At 42.2% G+C, this 17,334-nt stretch overlaps 1 protein-coding gene across 1 annotated transcript in view; it reads left to right on the top strand.

Moving 5' to 3' along the window:
- Nucleotides 1-563: 563 nt before the first annotated feature.
- RICTOR (RPTOR independent companion of MTOR complex 2) overlaps nucleotides 564-17,334 on the top strand; it is an 84,246-nt gene continuing 67,475 nt past the window's right edge. The window contains exons 1-2 of the mRNA XM_048930732.1: nucleotides 564-642; nucleotides 799-846. Of these exons, the coding sequence (XP_048786689.1) occupies nucleotides 594-642; nucleotides 799-846 (97 nt within the window). The 5' untranslated portion in view covers nucleotides 564-593. The remainder of the gene's footprint in view (nucleotides 643-798; nucleotides 847-17,334) is intronic.

The raw sequence follows: 17,334 nt of genomic DNA, 5'->3' as shown, positions 1-17,334 counted from the left end.
AGGACAAACGGGTGTGTAGGCAAATCTGCCGGGTCTGCGTAGGGCCTTCCTTCAGCAAAAGCATTTCACACACACACACACTGATCTCGAGGAAATAAACAGATCCACGCTTGAGACCGCAGGGACCCACTGCGACTGAAACAGAGCAAGGAAGGGATATTTTCCTTTTTGTTCTTCACTGATGCGCACACCCGCTGCGCGCACTGCCACTCGTCATCCCCCGAGCCACCACCGCAACACGGGGCAAGTGCAGCTCTAGGGAAAGAAAAAGCGAGCATGAATCCCCCCCCCCCCCCCCCAAAAAAAAAAAAAAAAAGAAAAAGAAAAAGAAAAAAACAAAAACAAAAACCCAGAAAACCCCTCTCCTGCGCCCGGCCCACCCCGCGAGGCTGGCGCTGACGGCGCGGGCTCTCTAGCCACCTCCCTCCCCTCAGCCGCCCCCGCGCCGCTCCCGCCGGCGGCGCGACGGGAGGGTGGGGGGGGGGCCGGCATGGGGCGGGGCGGAGGCGCCGTACGCGGCCGTGGCGGCTCCGCGGGGTTTTTCTCGCGAGAGCGGGCGAGGTTTCCGGTGTTGTGACTGCGGGGCCGTAAACATGGCGGTGAGCCTCCGCGCCCGCTCGCTGAGGCACCTCCGCATTCGAGGTAAGGTGCCCGGCCGGGCCGCGCCGCCCGGTTTCCGGCGCCCCGCCGCCCCTCTCACCCGCCCTCCTCCCCCCCGGCGCTTCCTTCTGTCTTCCCTGGTCTTTTTTCTCGCCGCCCGCCTAACGCTCTCTCCGCTTACTGTCCCCGTCCCCGCAGGTCGCAACGACAGCGGCGAGGAGAACGTCCCCCTCGATCTCAGCCGAGGTACGGCCCGGGGGCGCTGGGGGGCTGGTCGCCGCCCGTTCTCTGGCCGCGTCCCGCCGAGGGGAAGCGGCCTGCAGCTCGGGGCCGACCGCGGGGCCTTGCTGCCGTACGGAGGGGCTCGGGGAGCGGGGCGGGGAGAGCGGAGCGCGGCGGCGGGAGCTGCCGGCGGGCCGTGGGGAGCGGGATCGGCCGCGGGCGGAAGCCTGTGCGCGGACCCGTACCCTGAGGAGGCGCTGGGGCAGACCCGGGGGCGCCGCCGCGGCCGCGAATGGAGACGCGGCGCAGCCTGGGGCCGGGCGGGCGCCCTGAGGGAACCCCACTGCTGCTCCCGCGGCCGCACGCGTGGCTTTGCTGCGGCTGAGGACCCCGCTGCGGTGATCGGGACGTTCGTCTGCCGCTTGTGTGCCGACATGCCTTGCTACCCGTTGCTCTCGGAAGTACGTGGGGGACGAGAGGAAGGAAACAACAATAACGTGCTACACATTAACTAGTTCCCGCTTAGACAAATAACAGCTTGTTCTGTACCTGAATGCATTGTCTTGCTGCATGCTGGGCTCTTCCAAGAAGCAGGATAAATGCAGGAAACAAACTGCCTTCAGCAGCAGCAAACCTCCTGTGGATAGAAGATTTGCACCTGAGGCATGGGATAAAGTAGGAGCTTTATTGCTCGGTGCCGAGGCAGCTGCTCTCATGAATAGGTCCATTTTGCAAGGAGCTAGACAAGGAAGTAACATAATCGATGAGATGAAAGAGGGCTGTGAAATTTTGATATACCTAGACTTCAGCAAAGTCTGACACTGTCTCCCACCGTATTCTCCTGGCAAAGCTGGCAGCCCACGGCTTGGACAAGTACACTCTGCTGGGTAAAGAACTGGCTGCGTGGCCAGGCCCAGTGTGGTGGTGAATGGAGTTAAATCCAGCTGGTGATCAGTTACAAGTGGTGTTCCCTAGGGGTCAGTAGTGAGGCCTGTCCTGTTCAATATCTTTATTGACGACCTGAATGAGGGCATTGATTGCACCCTCAGGAAGTTTGCAGATGACACCAAGCTAGGAGGAAGATGTTGACATGACTCAGGGTAGGATGACCCTACAGAGCGATCTGGACAGTCTGGGTTGCTGGGCTGAGGCCAATGGGATGAAGTTCAACAAAATTGCTAGATCCTGCAGTTCAGTCATAACAACTCTAGACAATGCTACAGGGTTGAGATGCAGTGGCAGAAATAGTGCAGGGGGGAAAAGGACTTGAGGGCATTGATTGATGCTCAGCTGAACGTGAGCTAGATGGCCAAGAAGGCCAGCAACATCCTGACTTGTACCACAAATAGTGTAACCTGCAGGAGCAGGGAGGTGGTTGTCCCCATTATTCAGCTCTGCTGAGTCCCCGTCTTGAGTACTGTGTTCAGTTTTGGACCCCTCAGTACAAGAAAGACATCAAGGCCCTGGGTCGGCTTCATCAGAGGAAGGTCATACTTGACCAATCTGGTGGCCTTCTATGATGGAGTGATGGCATTGGTGGATAAGGGAAAGGCGACCAGTGTCATTTACCTAGACTAGAGCAAGGCCTTTGACATGGTCCCCACCACATCCTCATCTCCAAATTGGAGGGATGTGGATTTGATGGGTGGACCACTCAATGGATAAGAAACTGGTTGAAAGGCCGCAGACAGAGAGTGGTCATCAATGGCTCTATGTCCAGGTGGGGGCCGGTAACGAGTGGTGTCCCCCAAGGGTCTGTCTTGGGACCGGTGCTCTTCAACATCTTTATCAATGACATTGATGTAGGAATCGAGTGCATCCTCAGCAAGTTTGTGGTGACACCAAGCTGAGTGGTGCGTTTGACACGGTGGAAGGAAGGGATGCCATTCAGAGGGACCTCAAGAGGCTAGAAAGGTGGGCCCGGGTGAACCTGATGAGGTTCAACAAGGCAAAGTGCAAACTTTTGCACTTGAGCTGGAGGAATCCCAGGCGTCTGTACACGCTGGAAAGAGCAGTCCTTGAAGGCAGCCCTGTGGAGAAGGACCTGGGGGTCCTGATGGATGAAAAACTTAATATGAGCCAGCAGTGTGCTCTTGCGGCTCGGAGGGCAAATGGTATCCTGGGCTCCTTCAGAAGAGAGGTGGCCAGCAGGGACAGGGAGGTGATTGTCCCCCTCTACTCTGCTGTTGTGAGGCCCCATCTGGAATACTGTGTCCAAGTGTGGAGCCCGCAGTACAAAAAAGACAGGGAGCTGTTGGAGAGGGTCCAGAGGAGGGCCATGAAGGTGATCAGGGGACTGGAGCACCTCCCCTATGAAGACAGGCTGAGGGAGCTGGGCTCGTTCAGCCTGGAGGAAAGAAGGCTGTGGGGTGACCTCACTGCAGCCTATCAATACCTAAAGGGAGCCTACAGAGGGGAGGGGAATCAACTCTTTGAAAGGGTTGATATGTGTAGGACGAGGGGAAATGGTTTTAAGTTGAGGGAGGGGAGATTTAGGTTGGACATCAGGGGGAAATTCTTCACCCAGAGAGTGGTGAGGTACTGGAACAGGCTGCCCAGAGAGGTTGTGGATGCCCCGTCCTTGGAGGTGCTCAAGGCCAGGTTGGATGTGGCCCTGGGCAGCCTGGTTTAGCATTAAACGTGGAGGTTGGTGTCCCTTCTTGTGGCAGGGGGTTGGAGATTCATGATCCTCGAGGTCCCTTCCAACCCTGGCCATTGTGTGATTCTGTGATCTGTGATTCTGTCGTGTCTAGAGAAAGGCACCAAAGATGGTGAAGGCTCTGGAGCACAAGTTTTAGGAGGAGCAGCTGAGGGGTTGTTTGGTGTAGAGAAGAAGATGCTCAGGGGAGACTTTATTGCTCTTTAACTACCTGAAAAGAAGTTTGTGGTGAGGTGGGGGTTGGCCTCTTCTAGGTAACAGTGAAAGGATTAGAGGGAGTGGCCTTAAGTTGCACAAGGGGAGATGCAGATTGGATGTTAGGAAAAACTTCTCTGAAAGAGTGGCAGGGGCTGGAAAGGGCTGTCCAGGAAGGCAGTTGAGTCACCATCTTTGGAAGCATTCAGGAAACTTTTAGATGTGGTACTGAGGGACGTGGTTTAGTGGGCAGTATTGGTGGTAGGTGGACAGTTGGACTGGATAACCTTGGAGGTCTTTTCCAACCTTAATGATTCAGTGTGATTCCATGTAAAGAAAGTATGAATACTGGCAGTATCTATAATAATTTTGGCTTGGAGTTAACCATATCAACAGTTTCACCTCTAATTCTGTCCTTTTTTTTTTTTAAACTGATGTTTATTTTTAAAATTTTATTCTTAAGTAGTTTTATGTTTTACCTTGGACTGAGAGGTATCTGTGCCTGTATGTATCTTATTTAGAAGTACATTTAGTTCTCTGGAAAAGTTCTGAGTTCTTTTCAGTTTAAAGGAGCAGGGTCTTGTGTTCTACCGCCTCATCATGGCATGGATACAATTGTTTTAGTGTCTTTAACATTAAAGCCAGTGTAGCTTCATCAACAGAATGTGGGATGAAGGCCTAAACTGTCCAAACACATGACACAGCTGTTACTGTAAGTAGTGTTATCTGTTTGTGAAATTTACGGAATCAGGATTTTAATGAATGTGTTTAGTAACCTTTTTACATTGTGTAACACTGAGTTGTTCTGATGTGTATTGTTCTTCTGCAAAATTTAAATGCTGGAGTGGTAACTTTTAGATCTGTTGGAGATCTTTTACTCAATTCAAAAGGCATCTATAGTAAGGGGTTTTTTTTTTTTCTTCCATGAGGTATTTTAAGCCACCTGTAGATCCAATGAAACTCTTACTGATAACATGTAACCCTTACCAACAGTAAAGGATTTGGTTGGTTTAGGCTGTTACACTGGCCAGTAATGATATAGAGAATTTTGAATATAAAGCTAAAATACAAATGAAAATGTCTCAGTGATCAGCTAATTAAGCTAGATGATAGTCTGATTGCCTCACTGAACACACAGTGCATGTTCTTTTTCCTACTGTTAGAATAGTTATATAAGCAATTAGTTTAAATATTTTAAATTCTCATACTTCTGTATAGTTATACTGTTTAGATTGACTCTGTTGATGCTGATGGCATAGTTTTCCCACATGGCTCACATTTTTAGTAACTTAAAATAATATTCTATTGTTCTTTGTTTCCCCAGCTAACTTTGTGTAACCTGGAGTATCTGAGTTGGGTGAAGTAGAAAATTGCCACCAACAAGGCATCAACCATATATTTTAGCTACAGTGATCTCCTTGTTATTATGTGAATTCCAATTGGTGTTGCCTTGTGTTAAGCAGATTCTCATGTAAGCCACATCTTTTTTCCTCTCTACAAGTCAGACCTTTAGTAGTTCGTAGCTGTGGATGGTGTAGGGGGCCAGTGCTGATGTGAAGTATTTCAGAACTAAGAATAGATGAAGGGAGAGTGCTAGCCCTGCTTATGCTGCTTTGGGTTCTGCTTCTTTCTATCTCTTAGTGCAGAGTACTCCAAGAATACCTTGCTGCATGCAGAGTTGATCTGTCTTTTCCTTATCTGTCTGTTCCTGTCTGCTGCTGTTGCTTGGGGGTTGCCAGTGTTTCCCAGAACGCACCATGTAGTTTTCTTGTTATGTTATTTTTATCATGCCTAGTGTAGTGAATTTCACTCCTTGGAACTTTTTAGCATTCTTCATTTTCAAAAATGGTACTGTAATGTTTATGAAAGGTGTTTTGTATTGCGGTGCATTATGTGTTTGAGCTGCTAAACATAGTGGTGTAGAGTTTGTGATTTGTTGTTTGTTTTTTGAAAGTTTTCTGTTGCTCAGGTCAGGCTATTCTTTTAAGACAATTACAATGAATCTTATGTGGTGACAATGGTTTTCTTAACGCCTTTTCTCCCTATAAAATCAATTTTCTGAAAACATGGTCAGGTCTGGAAAAATAATCCCTAGCACAAATAAGGTTGGGCAATGTACTGGTACAGTAAAGATAAAAATGTGAAGATATAGGTTAAACTGGTTGTGTTTGACTATTTAAGGATATATATTGACTCATCTTTTGATTATAAAATTAAATTATTAATTGGGATTCATTGTATACTCAACTTTTGGCCTTGTGTTATATTACCTTTTCAGAATAGAAGAGGAAAAGGAGGACAGATTCACCAGTAGCGCAACTCCCATTGCAGTCATCTGGAAGGAATTAGCGATGGGATGAGGCAGACTGGTTTAATTAGACTCCTGAAATCAAACTCCTAACTACTTAAGGCCAGAGAGGACAATTGGAATTATTGACCAGGTTATCGCATTCAGTAGGAATTCTTGCTTTGAGTCTGTTTGTGGTTGTGTCTGTAACTGTGCTGCAAGCATTTCATGCTGTTAGCATAACTCATCTTAGTTCCTAACTGTTTTGCAGGGGTTCCTAGCTGAACCTGTGAGCTCCTATACCTCCCAGAGCTCTAGATGTTCTGCAAGACTTGTGTAATATTTCTTGCTTTGCTCCTGTCTGTTACAGAATTTACTTACAAACAGATTTTGAAAATTGGTTACTGCTTCAGTATTGCCTTATGCTGCTGTGACCCACACCCCTGCTTTGGGGCCTATTAGCTGCTGTATGGGCTCTGGCAGTCTGAATGAGAACTATTCTTTATAGTGCCTTATCTGTAGGCAGCGTCCTTTTTATGTGCTTTGTTCAAGAGAGCCCCATATTTGTGTGTGTTTCTGTAGTTCTGAGCCTGCAGTGTCTATCAGGAGCTTTCCAGAGGTCGTTTATTCCCTGCTGTGTTTGCGAGATAGAAGGGTGCAGATAGAACTGCTGAGGACGGATGAGCCAAGTTCATGACTCAGTTTCCTTCTTTTCAAGGGTAACAGTCTTCACTTTTTGACGTTGTGCTTTTTATTAAATGAAATGCACCTTCTCAATCTTCAATTTATAATCGGTAAATATGCATTACAAGATGCTGCTTGATTTAGCAGCTTTTTTGGTACTAATTTGCTTTTGTGCTGAGTCTTAGTTGCAGTGAGAGACAAGTATGAATAAAGTAGCTGAGAATTGGCTTTTTTTCTCCTTGAGAGTTAATTAATTGGCATGTTGCTATCTGAAAAAATATTGTTTTCCTTTTTTCCCTCCCTTCTCCATCATTTCAGTCTAACACACAGGAATTCTGTTAGACCACAAAATTTGACGTATTGCCTTTCTCACTGTGCTTACGTCACTTTAAATTGTGTTATATCTGATTCCACGTGCCCACATGGCAAATTATAATGCACTGAATGCAGGACAAAAGTCTCAGGAGGCTATTTGCATTTTGCTGTCCACAAAAATGTTTGGCGGTTCAAGGGTTATTTGAAAGGTAGTTAAAGAAGGCTGAGTTTTGTTTCCAGATTCAGCTTGAGACTTGGTGACCACTTCATTTCCAATTTGCTTCATCAGTAAAAAAGGAAGCAGGAAGGAATGCTGCCCACCTGCCTAATATTGAGAGCTTAAGTTGTGGGGGAGGGGGTGTGTGTGTGTGTGTGTGTGTGTGTGTGTGTGTGTGTGTGTGTGTGTGTGTGTGTGTGTGTTGAGAGGGGGAATGATTTTGGAGTCCTTACAAGAAGGCAGTAAGGAAGACGTGGAGATGCTGGTTGGTGTATGCTTTCTTGATGGCTCAGAGGCAGTCTTCTGCTTTAATGGCAAGACTGTTACAGAGGAACTGCCCATTCTTCTTTGCATACTGTTGTGATACATGATCTGGCTTGAGGATATGGAAAAGCAGAGCTCCTCTGCTTCTAAAAACATGATTTTAAAAATACCCAAATAAAATGTATGAGCAGTTTTTGCCCTTACTTCGCAGTCTGCCTTCATTGGTTGGGTTACAGTAATAGGGTGGTTGTATTAGCAAATCACACAGAGCAAGCTGGTTTTTGCTTCCTTCTTTGAGAATCTGTAACAGAGCTGTAATAGTAGCAAGAAGGTATTTAGCAACAGCTTTTTGCAGCTCAAGGATGTGGAGAGTCAATCTAGGAAGCAGTTGAAGGGTTATCTTATGTGCCTGGCTGTCTGAACAATTCTCAACCTCATTGTTTTTGAATACAGGTGCTTTAATTTTTTTAAAGCAGTTTAGACTTCAAGAGGGGAGCTAATTGCTAATGGCAGCCTGATAGCTTTTTAGACAACACGTATCCTTTTGGTAGATTTTAAAAGCGGGGGAATTAGGGGGACTCAGCATACGCACTCCAAAATTAAGACGTACGCTTAACTATCTACACATGTCCTTTGAGTTGCCGTTGTTTTGGAATTTGTATAGTGTAGTAGCCTGGTTAGATTAATAACACTTGCATATTTTTGGCTGTACTTTCTAAAATATTATTGCTTTTACAGTGGTAAGATTTTTCACAACTACTGAAGTAGTGTGTGCTTTTACGGTATTTTCACTTTCATTTCTTGAAAACAGGATCTACATCTTTGAGGGGGAAAAAGTCATGAAAAGGCAATTCTAAAAACTTGATTTGCATCCATACTTAGTATTAAGGTATCTGCAGGAGCTCAGCATTCCACTGTCTTTGAATATCTGTACTCATGTTTCTTGAAAAGTTTTAGCATCACAAAATTTGTTTGTTTTTTTATGGGTGGGTTTTATGTTTTTACTGTAGTGGTTCAAATTGGTCTACAAATCTCAGCACTTTATTTCTGAAGGGCAGAAATTACAATTGCCATTCTAATATCTTGTGATTTCATTTTGTATTTGACAAAAGAGATTGTTTTGATATTTATACTAGTATAAGTAAGTTCTTAGGTATGTAAGCAATGCTGTGTTTTCACAACAGTATAGTCTGCTTTTTATGGCCTTTTTTGGGTGTCTGGTTAGAGTCTTACAAACTTCTGAAGTACCAAAATCTCTAGTCTGTTACCTTCTTGACAGGAGTGTTTTATTATTTGTCATAAATACTTTTCTGCCTTTTTTATCGTTAGCTTCCTTCCTTGTTTTAGACTAACACAATGCTTAGTTTCTGCTTTTTTTTTTTTTTTTTTTTTTGTCAGAGCCTACTCAGGGCAGGTGCTATGTAAAGAAATGCACAGCCTTCATCATAATTACAGTGAATAAGGAAGCTGTGTCAACAGTAGCCTTCCCAGGAAGAAATACATCAGACTTTTGTCCTATCTTGTAATCTTTAAGCAGTTTACCAATTAGCTAGCAAAGTTGAAAGTTTTTTCTTATCAACTTAGAGAAGATGCTCAATATCAACATTATAAGTGAGAAGAAGCAACTTATATTAAAAAATGGCTATTTACAAACTGGTTAGATCCCATACAGATCCCAGCATTGCAGTAAGGAGTTGATGATGAAATAGTAGCTGAATAGTTTTGGGAATCTGCTGAAAAATTGGTTATGCATTTTATCTTTCAGATTGAATTGTACTGCTGCCTGTGTCATATAGTTTTTGAAATTACATGTTACCTACCCAAAAGACAGGCTAGTTTTCTTAGAACTAAGATATAAACATGCAGCACTAGGCTTTGAAAACTACATAATAGATTACATAAAATAAGAGGTTTGCTTTTCACTGGAAGTGTTTTTTTACTGCATGCAAGTAGGCAGATGCTTGTTCCACAAGAAAGGTGATTGCAGACTGAGCAGCTCAGGGATGGTCCCTTTCAATGCAGAAGGGAAAATGCCACAGCTGTATACAAGCGCTGGCCAGTAGCTGACAAGCTGCTTTGACTGGAACACTTGGAACTTTCATAATAAAATGTTTTGATTTATTGTAGCTTAGAAATCTCTGCAGTTAGTATCTTCATTTAGAAGCAATGTTGTTTCATTTGTTAACCATCTGCTTTGGTGATGGAAAACTTGTGTGAATGGATCAGAAGAAAGAGGTAGCAAAACTTCAGAACATGGTTAGTATAGAAAGTATTCAGCAACTCCTTGCAGCTGTTGAAGAGGAGGAATGCTGGTAAAGAGGAATAAGTGAGAAAATGGCTTAAAATAAAGAAAGGAAAATCCTATTTACAGTTGTATTTTTGTAGTTGTCTGAGTGAATTATTATATCTCTGTAGGACTCATGTTCTTACATTTTTGTTGTATTATTCAGTGGTGTACCAAGACGCATCTAAATAGTTGCTTGAATATGTATGAGTACGTATTATGACCAAGTCCAAATTCTGGCTGAACAGCAATATTCTTGGAATCCAAATTAATTGATAATTTAGACTGAGTGATGGAGACTTTATGGAAGTTTCCTGAAAGATGAGCTTTTGTGCTACTTGTTATTTTGGCTGCATGTGATCTTTTAGGCAAGAAAGTGTTTTCCAGCAGTTCAGCAATCTTTTTCTTCTTTTTCTTCTTTTTATTTATTGTAGAAATTAAATATATTTGTGTGAGGCATAAACTAAAAACGAAGATTCTGAATTCCATTTCAGTTGGAGAAATGTGAAGTTAAGAAAATTTTAGGCTGCTTTTTAGTGATAATGTGAATAACCTGGTGGGTCAATAAGAGGATGTCAAAATGGTGAGAATGGGATGGGACACTCTACCCACATTTGAAATGGATATAGATAGTTAGCACTTTTTTGGTCAAAGTGAAAGAGGTACATCTTAATTTCCCAGTTTATGTGGAATATAATGTTTGTGAAATGAGCAGCAACTGTTGATGTAACACTATAGAACATGAGTAAGAAATTAGTTGTTTGCAGGTATAAGGTATTTAAAACAAAACAATGTGACCTTGATTAATTGAAAAATATACAAATACTCTGAAAGAGTAACAAAGAATAGCTTTATTAATTTTTTCAAATAAAAATATATGGTAATTGGTATGGAGATTTGATGATTATTTTCTTTTTAGCTGCATTAAACTGGGGCTTCCTTGTTGAAGTTTATAGGGATTATAATGAAAGTATATATCGCTTTAAAAATTGACAGTTTCTTCATACAAAAAGAAGATATCAGGAACAGCTATTACCTGAAAATTACTGCTGGGAGGAAAAAACAAACAAACAAACAAAAAAACAAACAAACAAACAAAAAAAAAACAAAAAAAAACCAAAAAAAACAAAAAACAAAAAAAAACAGGCAACAGAATAAAGCTGTGATTAATCTTCTTCCTTTACCTCCTGAACATGATATCAGAAGTGAGCTTTAGCAACCTCAAACTTAAAGAATTTAAAATGTGTTCAGCTCCTGTTATGCAAACTGTTTGTGATTCTCACAGGTAGACTTGCTGGAATTTTCTTCTGTGAAATAAAAAAAAGTGGGAAAGTGGAAAAACGTTTGTTTTCTGTTCCCATAAATGTGGCTAAATGTAATTTGTTAGGCTAGCAAGTTTCTTCAGCAAGATGGCTAAAATTTCACCATAGAAAAGTCTTTAAATTAGATGTCTTCTGCGCTTAAAAATTTGTGCTTATATCTTCTTGTGAAATCTGCAGTGCGATTATGACTTTTCCTGCCCTTTCTCTGAAAGTAACTGTTAGGGGAGAATAAAGGCTTTGAACAGTCAATCACAACTGTGAGTAAATGTCCTCTCTGCAGCTTCTAACAGTCATCATCCTGTGTGCTATTTAGAAATCTTCTAGTTATAGTCTTCTGAAGAGGTAGTAATCACATCATACAATCAGCGTAGTGTAAAGAGTTCCTGCTGCTGTTGGTGCTGTTTGTGAATTACCTACATTTTGCAGTTGTTTACCTTTATTCATGTTTGGATTTGCAGCTATTAGTTTGCTCTTTCTCTGTATTGACAAATTGCCCCTTTGTCTTTATCAGCAGACTGGGTGATCCCACCTCAGGGTAATGGAGTTAAGTTATTGCTAATTACGTGAGACCCTGTGGAGCAAAATTTTCTGGGGACATTGGGCAGCTGCAGGCACCTTGCAGTTCATCAGTAAGGGTCATTCAGTTGGACTGCATTTATGTTTTTGGGTTCTTGAACAAATTAAAATGTTTGCAGACAGGATTAAAGTGCTACTTGGGAAAATATTCTTAGATATGATCAAGTTCCTCCCTTTCAGAAATTTTCTGCTAATGTCAGTGATAGTATTATTAACCTGCTTGTTAGCTCAGTAGTATTCAAGGAGATGCATCATCAAAATTACTTTGAGTAGTTTTGAAAGAAGATTTGCGTGATACACAAACCAAACAGTAGTGCATGATGTGAAGCAGTCAGTGCACATCTTTTTAAAGCTACTAGAAATTATGTCTGGCCTGAATTATCCTTTTAGAATTCAGGAAAGAAGAATATTAGTTGGAGGGATTAAACACAAATTTCTAAACCATTACAGTAAGCTTTTATCCCCCGTTCAAATTATTATATGATCTAGAAAATATTGATGTCAAGCCATTGAGTGCGGTTGATGCACCAGAAGGGTGGGTTGCCATCCAGAGGGACCAGGGACCAAGAGAGCCTTGAGCACTGGGGCCAGGTACACATCATGTGGTTCAACAAATCCAAATGCAAGGTCTTGCACGTAGGTTGAGGCAACCCCCATTACCAATGCAAGCTGGGAAATGAAAGGACTGAGTTCAGCCTTGCCAAAAAAAAAAAAACAACCAGGGAGTTCTGAAAATGGCAAGATGGACATGAGCCAGCAATGTACCCTCACAGCCCAGAAAGCCAACCATATCCTGGGCTGCATCAAAAGATGCATGGGCAGTAGGGTGAGGGAGTTGATCCTGCCCTTCTTCTCTGTGCTGGTAAGGCCTCACCTGGGGTACTTGTCCGATATGGAGTCCTCGGTACAGGAGAGACATAGACCAGTCATGTCCAGAAGAGGAGCACAAATGTGATCCAAGGACTGGAACACCTCTCCTATGAGGACAGACTGAGAGAGCTGAGGCTGTTCAGCCTGGACAGGAGAAGGCTGTGAGGTGACCTGAGAGCGGCCTTTCAGTATCTAAAGGGAAGGAAAGAAGGGGGCAGACTTTTTAGCAGGGTGGTGACAGAATAAGGGGAAATGGTTTCAAGCTTAAAGGGAATAGGTTTAGGTTGGATATAAGGAAAATCTCCTCTACAGTGAGGGTGGTAAGGCAGTGGAACAGGTTGCCCGGAGATGGGATTGTTGCCCCATCCCTGGAGATTTTGGCCCTGGGCAACCTGATCTAGCTGCAGATGTCCCTGTTCATTGCAAGGGAGTTAGACTAGATGACTTTTAAAGGTCCTTTCCAACTTTAAGGATTCTTTGAATCTGTGACTAACTTGATTTCCATATAACATAACCAATGTTACAGATCTGGCAAAGGGTTGTCCTCCAACTGTTTACATTTTTACCAACTTTTCAACAAAATAGCTGTGGTACTGGGTTGTTCCTGCCTTGCAGCCTGCTTTTGGCAGCAGATAATTGGTACAATAAAGAGAGTAGGAGAGCGGGAGCATAGTCACGCTGCCACGGAGCTTTTCCCGGCCTCTAGCAGTTCATGATTGAGTTTGTTTTTCCTTCTTTGTTTTTAATTAATATCTGAATTTCTGTGTGGTAGAGCAAGTTCTTTTAGACTGTAACTGTATGTACTGGAAGAACGTATATCAGTGTTTTAATAGGAAGTACTAACATCAGGACTTCTTTTTGGAGTCTAATTTCAGCTTGATTTTAATAATTAGCATGTTCATCTGTTACTGTAGAAAGATGGAAATATGTTTTGCGTGGGGGAGAAAAGTACGTGAAATATAGAAGATTGTAGATTGGTAAGGCTCTTGGCACATCTGTCTGATGTTTGAGAGCTCCAGCAATTCCTAATGCGCTGAACAGACAAATTACTGAATGAATTTTGAAACCTATCTTGGTACCTTATGTAATTGTAACTTGAAACTTATTTTCAAAATTAATATTTGAGGAAACTTAGGCAGGATAATTGCGTGTATATTACTCTAAAGAATCACTTGTTTATCAAAAACAAGTGTTGGTTTTATCCTTTGGAATGGGTTTTCTTTGTTATGTCTTGCAGTGTTCAAAGTTTAAAGGTATTTTATGTTGTCTCTAGCAGTCCAACATCACTTAAGTGATGCAAAGCCTTCAGCTTTGTTCAGTGCTTTTGTTGGAGCTTTAGATGCTATGAATGTTGTGAACATTTTAAATATAAACCTATTGTTCTCGAGTTCTAGTAGTAAAAATAAAACAACGCTGTCTACAAATGTAGTATACAAGATGACATACTGTGAATAATTAACATAGTCCAAGGGTGAGAATGTATGCTTAGGTTGAGTTTTCTACGAGCATGATCTGAATGGATTGGTTTGATATATAGTATTCTAAGAGGGTAACTTGGAAAATTGTGCATTTCTTGAACTGATCTCCACACTTCAAGGTTAATGCAATGTAAGAATGTTATTAAATGTCACCTTGGGAATCCTTTTTAAAAAAAAATGTTTGATTTGCATTAGTTTATATATTGCATCTGCAGAAGTCTGTACAGTCACCCTCAGCAAGTTTGCCGATGATACGAAGTTGAGAGGATTGGCTGACACGCCTGAAGGCTGTGTTGCCATTCAGCAAGACCTGGATAGGCTGGAGAGCTGGGCAGAAAAAAACCGGATGAGGTTTAACAAAAGTAAGTGTAGAGTCTTGCATCTGGGGAGGAATAATTGCATGCACCAGTACAGGTTGGGGGATGAGCTGCTGGAGGGGAGCTCTGCGGAAAGGGACCTGGGTGTCCTGGTGGACAACAGGTTGGCCATGAGCCAGCAGTGTGCCCTTGTGGCCAAGAGGGCCAATGGCATCCTGGGATGCATTAAAAAGAGCGTGGCCAGCAGGTCAAAGGAGGTGATCCTCCCCCTCTACTCTGCCCTGGTAAGGCCTCATCTGGAGTACTGCGTCCAGTTCTGGGCTCCCCAGTACAAAAAAGACAGGGATCTCTTGGAAAGAGTCCAGCGGAGGGCCACAAAGATGGTGAAGGGCCTGGAGCATCTCTCCTATGAAGAAAGGCTGAGTGAACTGGGTCTGTTCAGCCTTGAGAAAAGAAGACTGAGAGGGGACCTGATCCAGGTCTATAAATATCTAAGGTGTGGGGGGCAGAATGACGAGGCCGGACTCTTTTCAGTGGTGAGTGGAGACAGGACAAGGGGAAATGGACAGAAACTGGAGCATAGGAAGTTCCGCACAAATGTGCGCAAGAACTTTTTTACAGTGAGGTGACGGAGCACTGGAACAGGCTGCCCAGGGAGGTGGTGGAGTCTCCTTCTCTGGAGATGTTCAAGACCTGCCTGGATGCCTACCTGTGCTACCTGGTGTAGGGAACCTGCTTTGGCAGGGGGGTTGGACTCGATGATCTCTGGAGGTCCCTTCCAACCCCTACAATTCTGTGATTCTGTGATTCTGTGTAATAGGCTCTTAAACTTTACTTGCTTGTTTACTTACAGAAGTATATGCAATAAAATACATATGAGAGATTAAATTCATGAATGTAATCCTGATACAAGTCTTTTTTGTTCTGAGATCCTTGCTTTTCCTGGATTCTAGTTTTTATATGTTGTTTCTTATATTGCTTTCTAGACATTTTTGTAAATATGAAGCTTAATTTCTGTCTAATTGCAGTAGAGGAGCAATTCTTTTGCTTTCTTAGCTAACTAATATCTCTCCAGATGTACTTTCTCTGTTGCTGTGCTGCGTTCATGTATTCTTAGCCTTCTTGAGCAGCATGAGTGAAAATAAGCTTAGTACTTCTATTTTCTCATGATCTGGACTTTTTCTGTTGCATTTAAGCTAGAGTGCTTTATGTGTTGTTCACCTATGGAAAATATAGGAAACCACCTAAATTTGTGCTTGCATCCTGCTAGAATCACTGCTTTTGGTGAACTCTACTTTTACAGGAACATTCTCAGTTGTTAAACCTAGGGCTTGTAATACATCGTTTAATTTTTTTTTTTTTTTTTTTTAATTTTTGGTGGTAACTTAGCAACACTTGCATGTCACTTTATACCAGAGCAAAGCATATGGCACCTTAGAAATTCAAGTAATAGTTTTATCTGCAGTCATAGAGTGAGTCTGCACTGCTTTGTTTTCAACACAGTAGTATGTGTGTAATGTTCAGATGCAGAGACGATTCTCTGTAATTGTTTTTTCCTTTAGATTGAAGGCATATTTCAGTATTAATGTGTTTTGTTTTTTGGAAGTCATAGGCTGAAAGTGTACCATTCATACACTAGCTTGTTTTTTTTATTCTGGCAAAGTTTGGTTCTCAGTGTGTCCATATCAATAATTCAGAAGTTATCTCTTTCCTTTCTTATGTAGTTGTCATTTCTTCCACTGATCTCTGAATTTCTTGGTTTTTCTTCTGTATAGTTTCCACATGTTGAATTGGATGTAAATTAAGAACATTTCATATTATTAGAATGGTTTGCAATGGATGGATATAATTTCTCTTTGGCATTTCATTGCTCTTTTTTGATTTATGGTCAAAAACCATTTTAGTGGATTGATTGCCTGTCATCTAGACTTGCATGGCACCTCTAAGTAACAGATTCCTCATAATTCATTGCTTTAATAACTGATAACTCATGGCTATTTCAGTGGAAACAAAGAACAGTGTATTAATGTTCATAGATATTTCCTTCATTTTGTTCTTCAAAAAGCCACCAAAAGCAACCTTGTAGCATTTGATTATGTAGCAGTTAGTCTTAAAAAAAAAAAAAAAAAAAAAAAAAAAAAAAAAAAAAAAAAACTGTACTAAACATAGAGGTTCAAGTTAAGTAAGGTCACAGAATCATTTAAGGTTGGAAAAGATCACAAAGATCTCATTCCTGTAATATGAGGAAGGTATCTCCTGTGACATTGTTCTTACACAATTACTAAATGCTTTACTTCAGTTAAGTACAGTTTCCTTCTTTAAGAAAAGTATTTAGCCAAATTTAGTCTCTTATCTCATTTCTTGTCACTTTGATCCTAGTATGTGTGATAGCAGCCATAGTGCTGTCTTTCACTTGAGTTTACTTGGTGTTACGTGTTGCATTTTCTGTGCTCAGCCACTGACCTGGCATCTCAGAGGTAATATGTATGTAAGCATACACTCCTCAGTTTAACTCATGCCTAACTTCAGAGTTACTGAATTATTTGTATGTTAAAGCCTGCCATTCTTGTTTGCTTGTTATTGGCATATACATAACAGAATAATTAATTGACTTGCTGCTAGTGCATGTGGTCAGCAATGTATGCCAGGGTCGGGAGGGAGGGAGTTGTCACACCTGGTAACATAGCTGTTGCTGGTCCTGTTTCATTTCTGCATTGGATGGAGCGTTGTTTTGTGTAATGGAGCTCTGTGGTGATGTTATTTACTCTCAGGAGAATGAGATCTGTCAGAATGCATTGTGATTTCTCACTGAGGAAAAAACTGTTACAGTCCTGAAGGGATGAAAAAATGAGTCAAATGCTAAAAGGCCACAGGAGTTTAAGAACAAACATTATGAAACAACATTGAAGACTTGATGTATATGCATCTGTGAATTACTTTAAGGTGTAGAGTGACTGAAGTGTTGAGGCTAGGGTTTTTGAAATATCAAGTACTGCTGTGGGCTAAAGATGATATGTACTGGACTTTATGCTGCACTGTTATTC

The sequence above is a fragment of the Lagopus muta genome, chromosome Z (genome assembly GCF_023343835.1).
Source record: "Lagopus muta isolate bLagMut1 chromosome Z, bLagMut1 primary, whole genome shotgun sequence".
NCBI lineage: Eukaryota > Metazoa > Chordata > Aves > Galliformes > Phasianidae > Lagopus > Lagopus muta.
The sequence above is the reverse complement of the archived record's forward strand: the minus strand, read 5'-3'. Positions and strand labels throughout refer to the sequence as shown.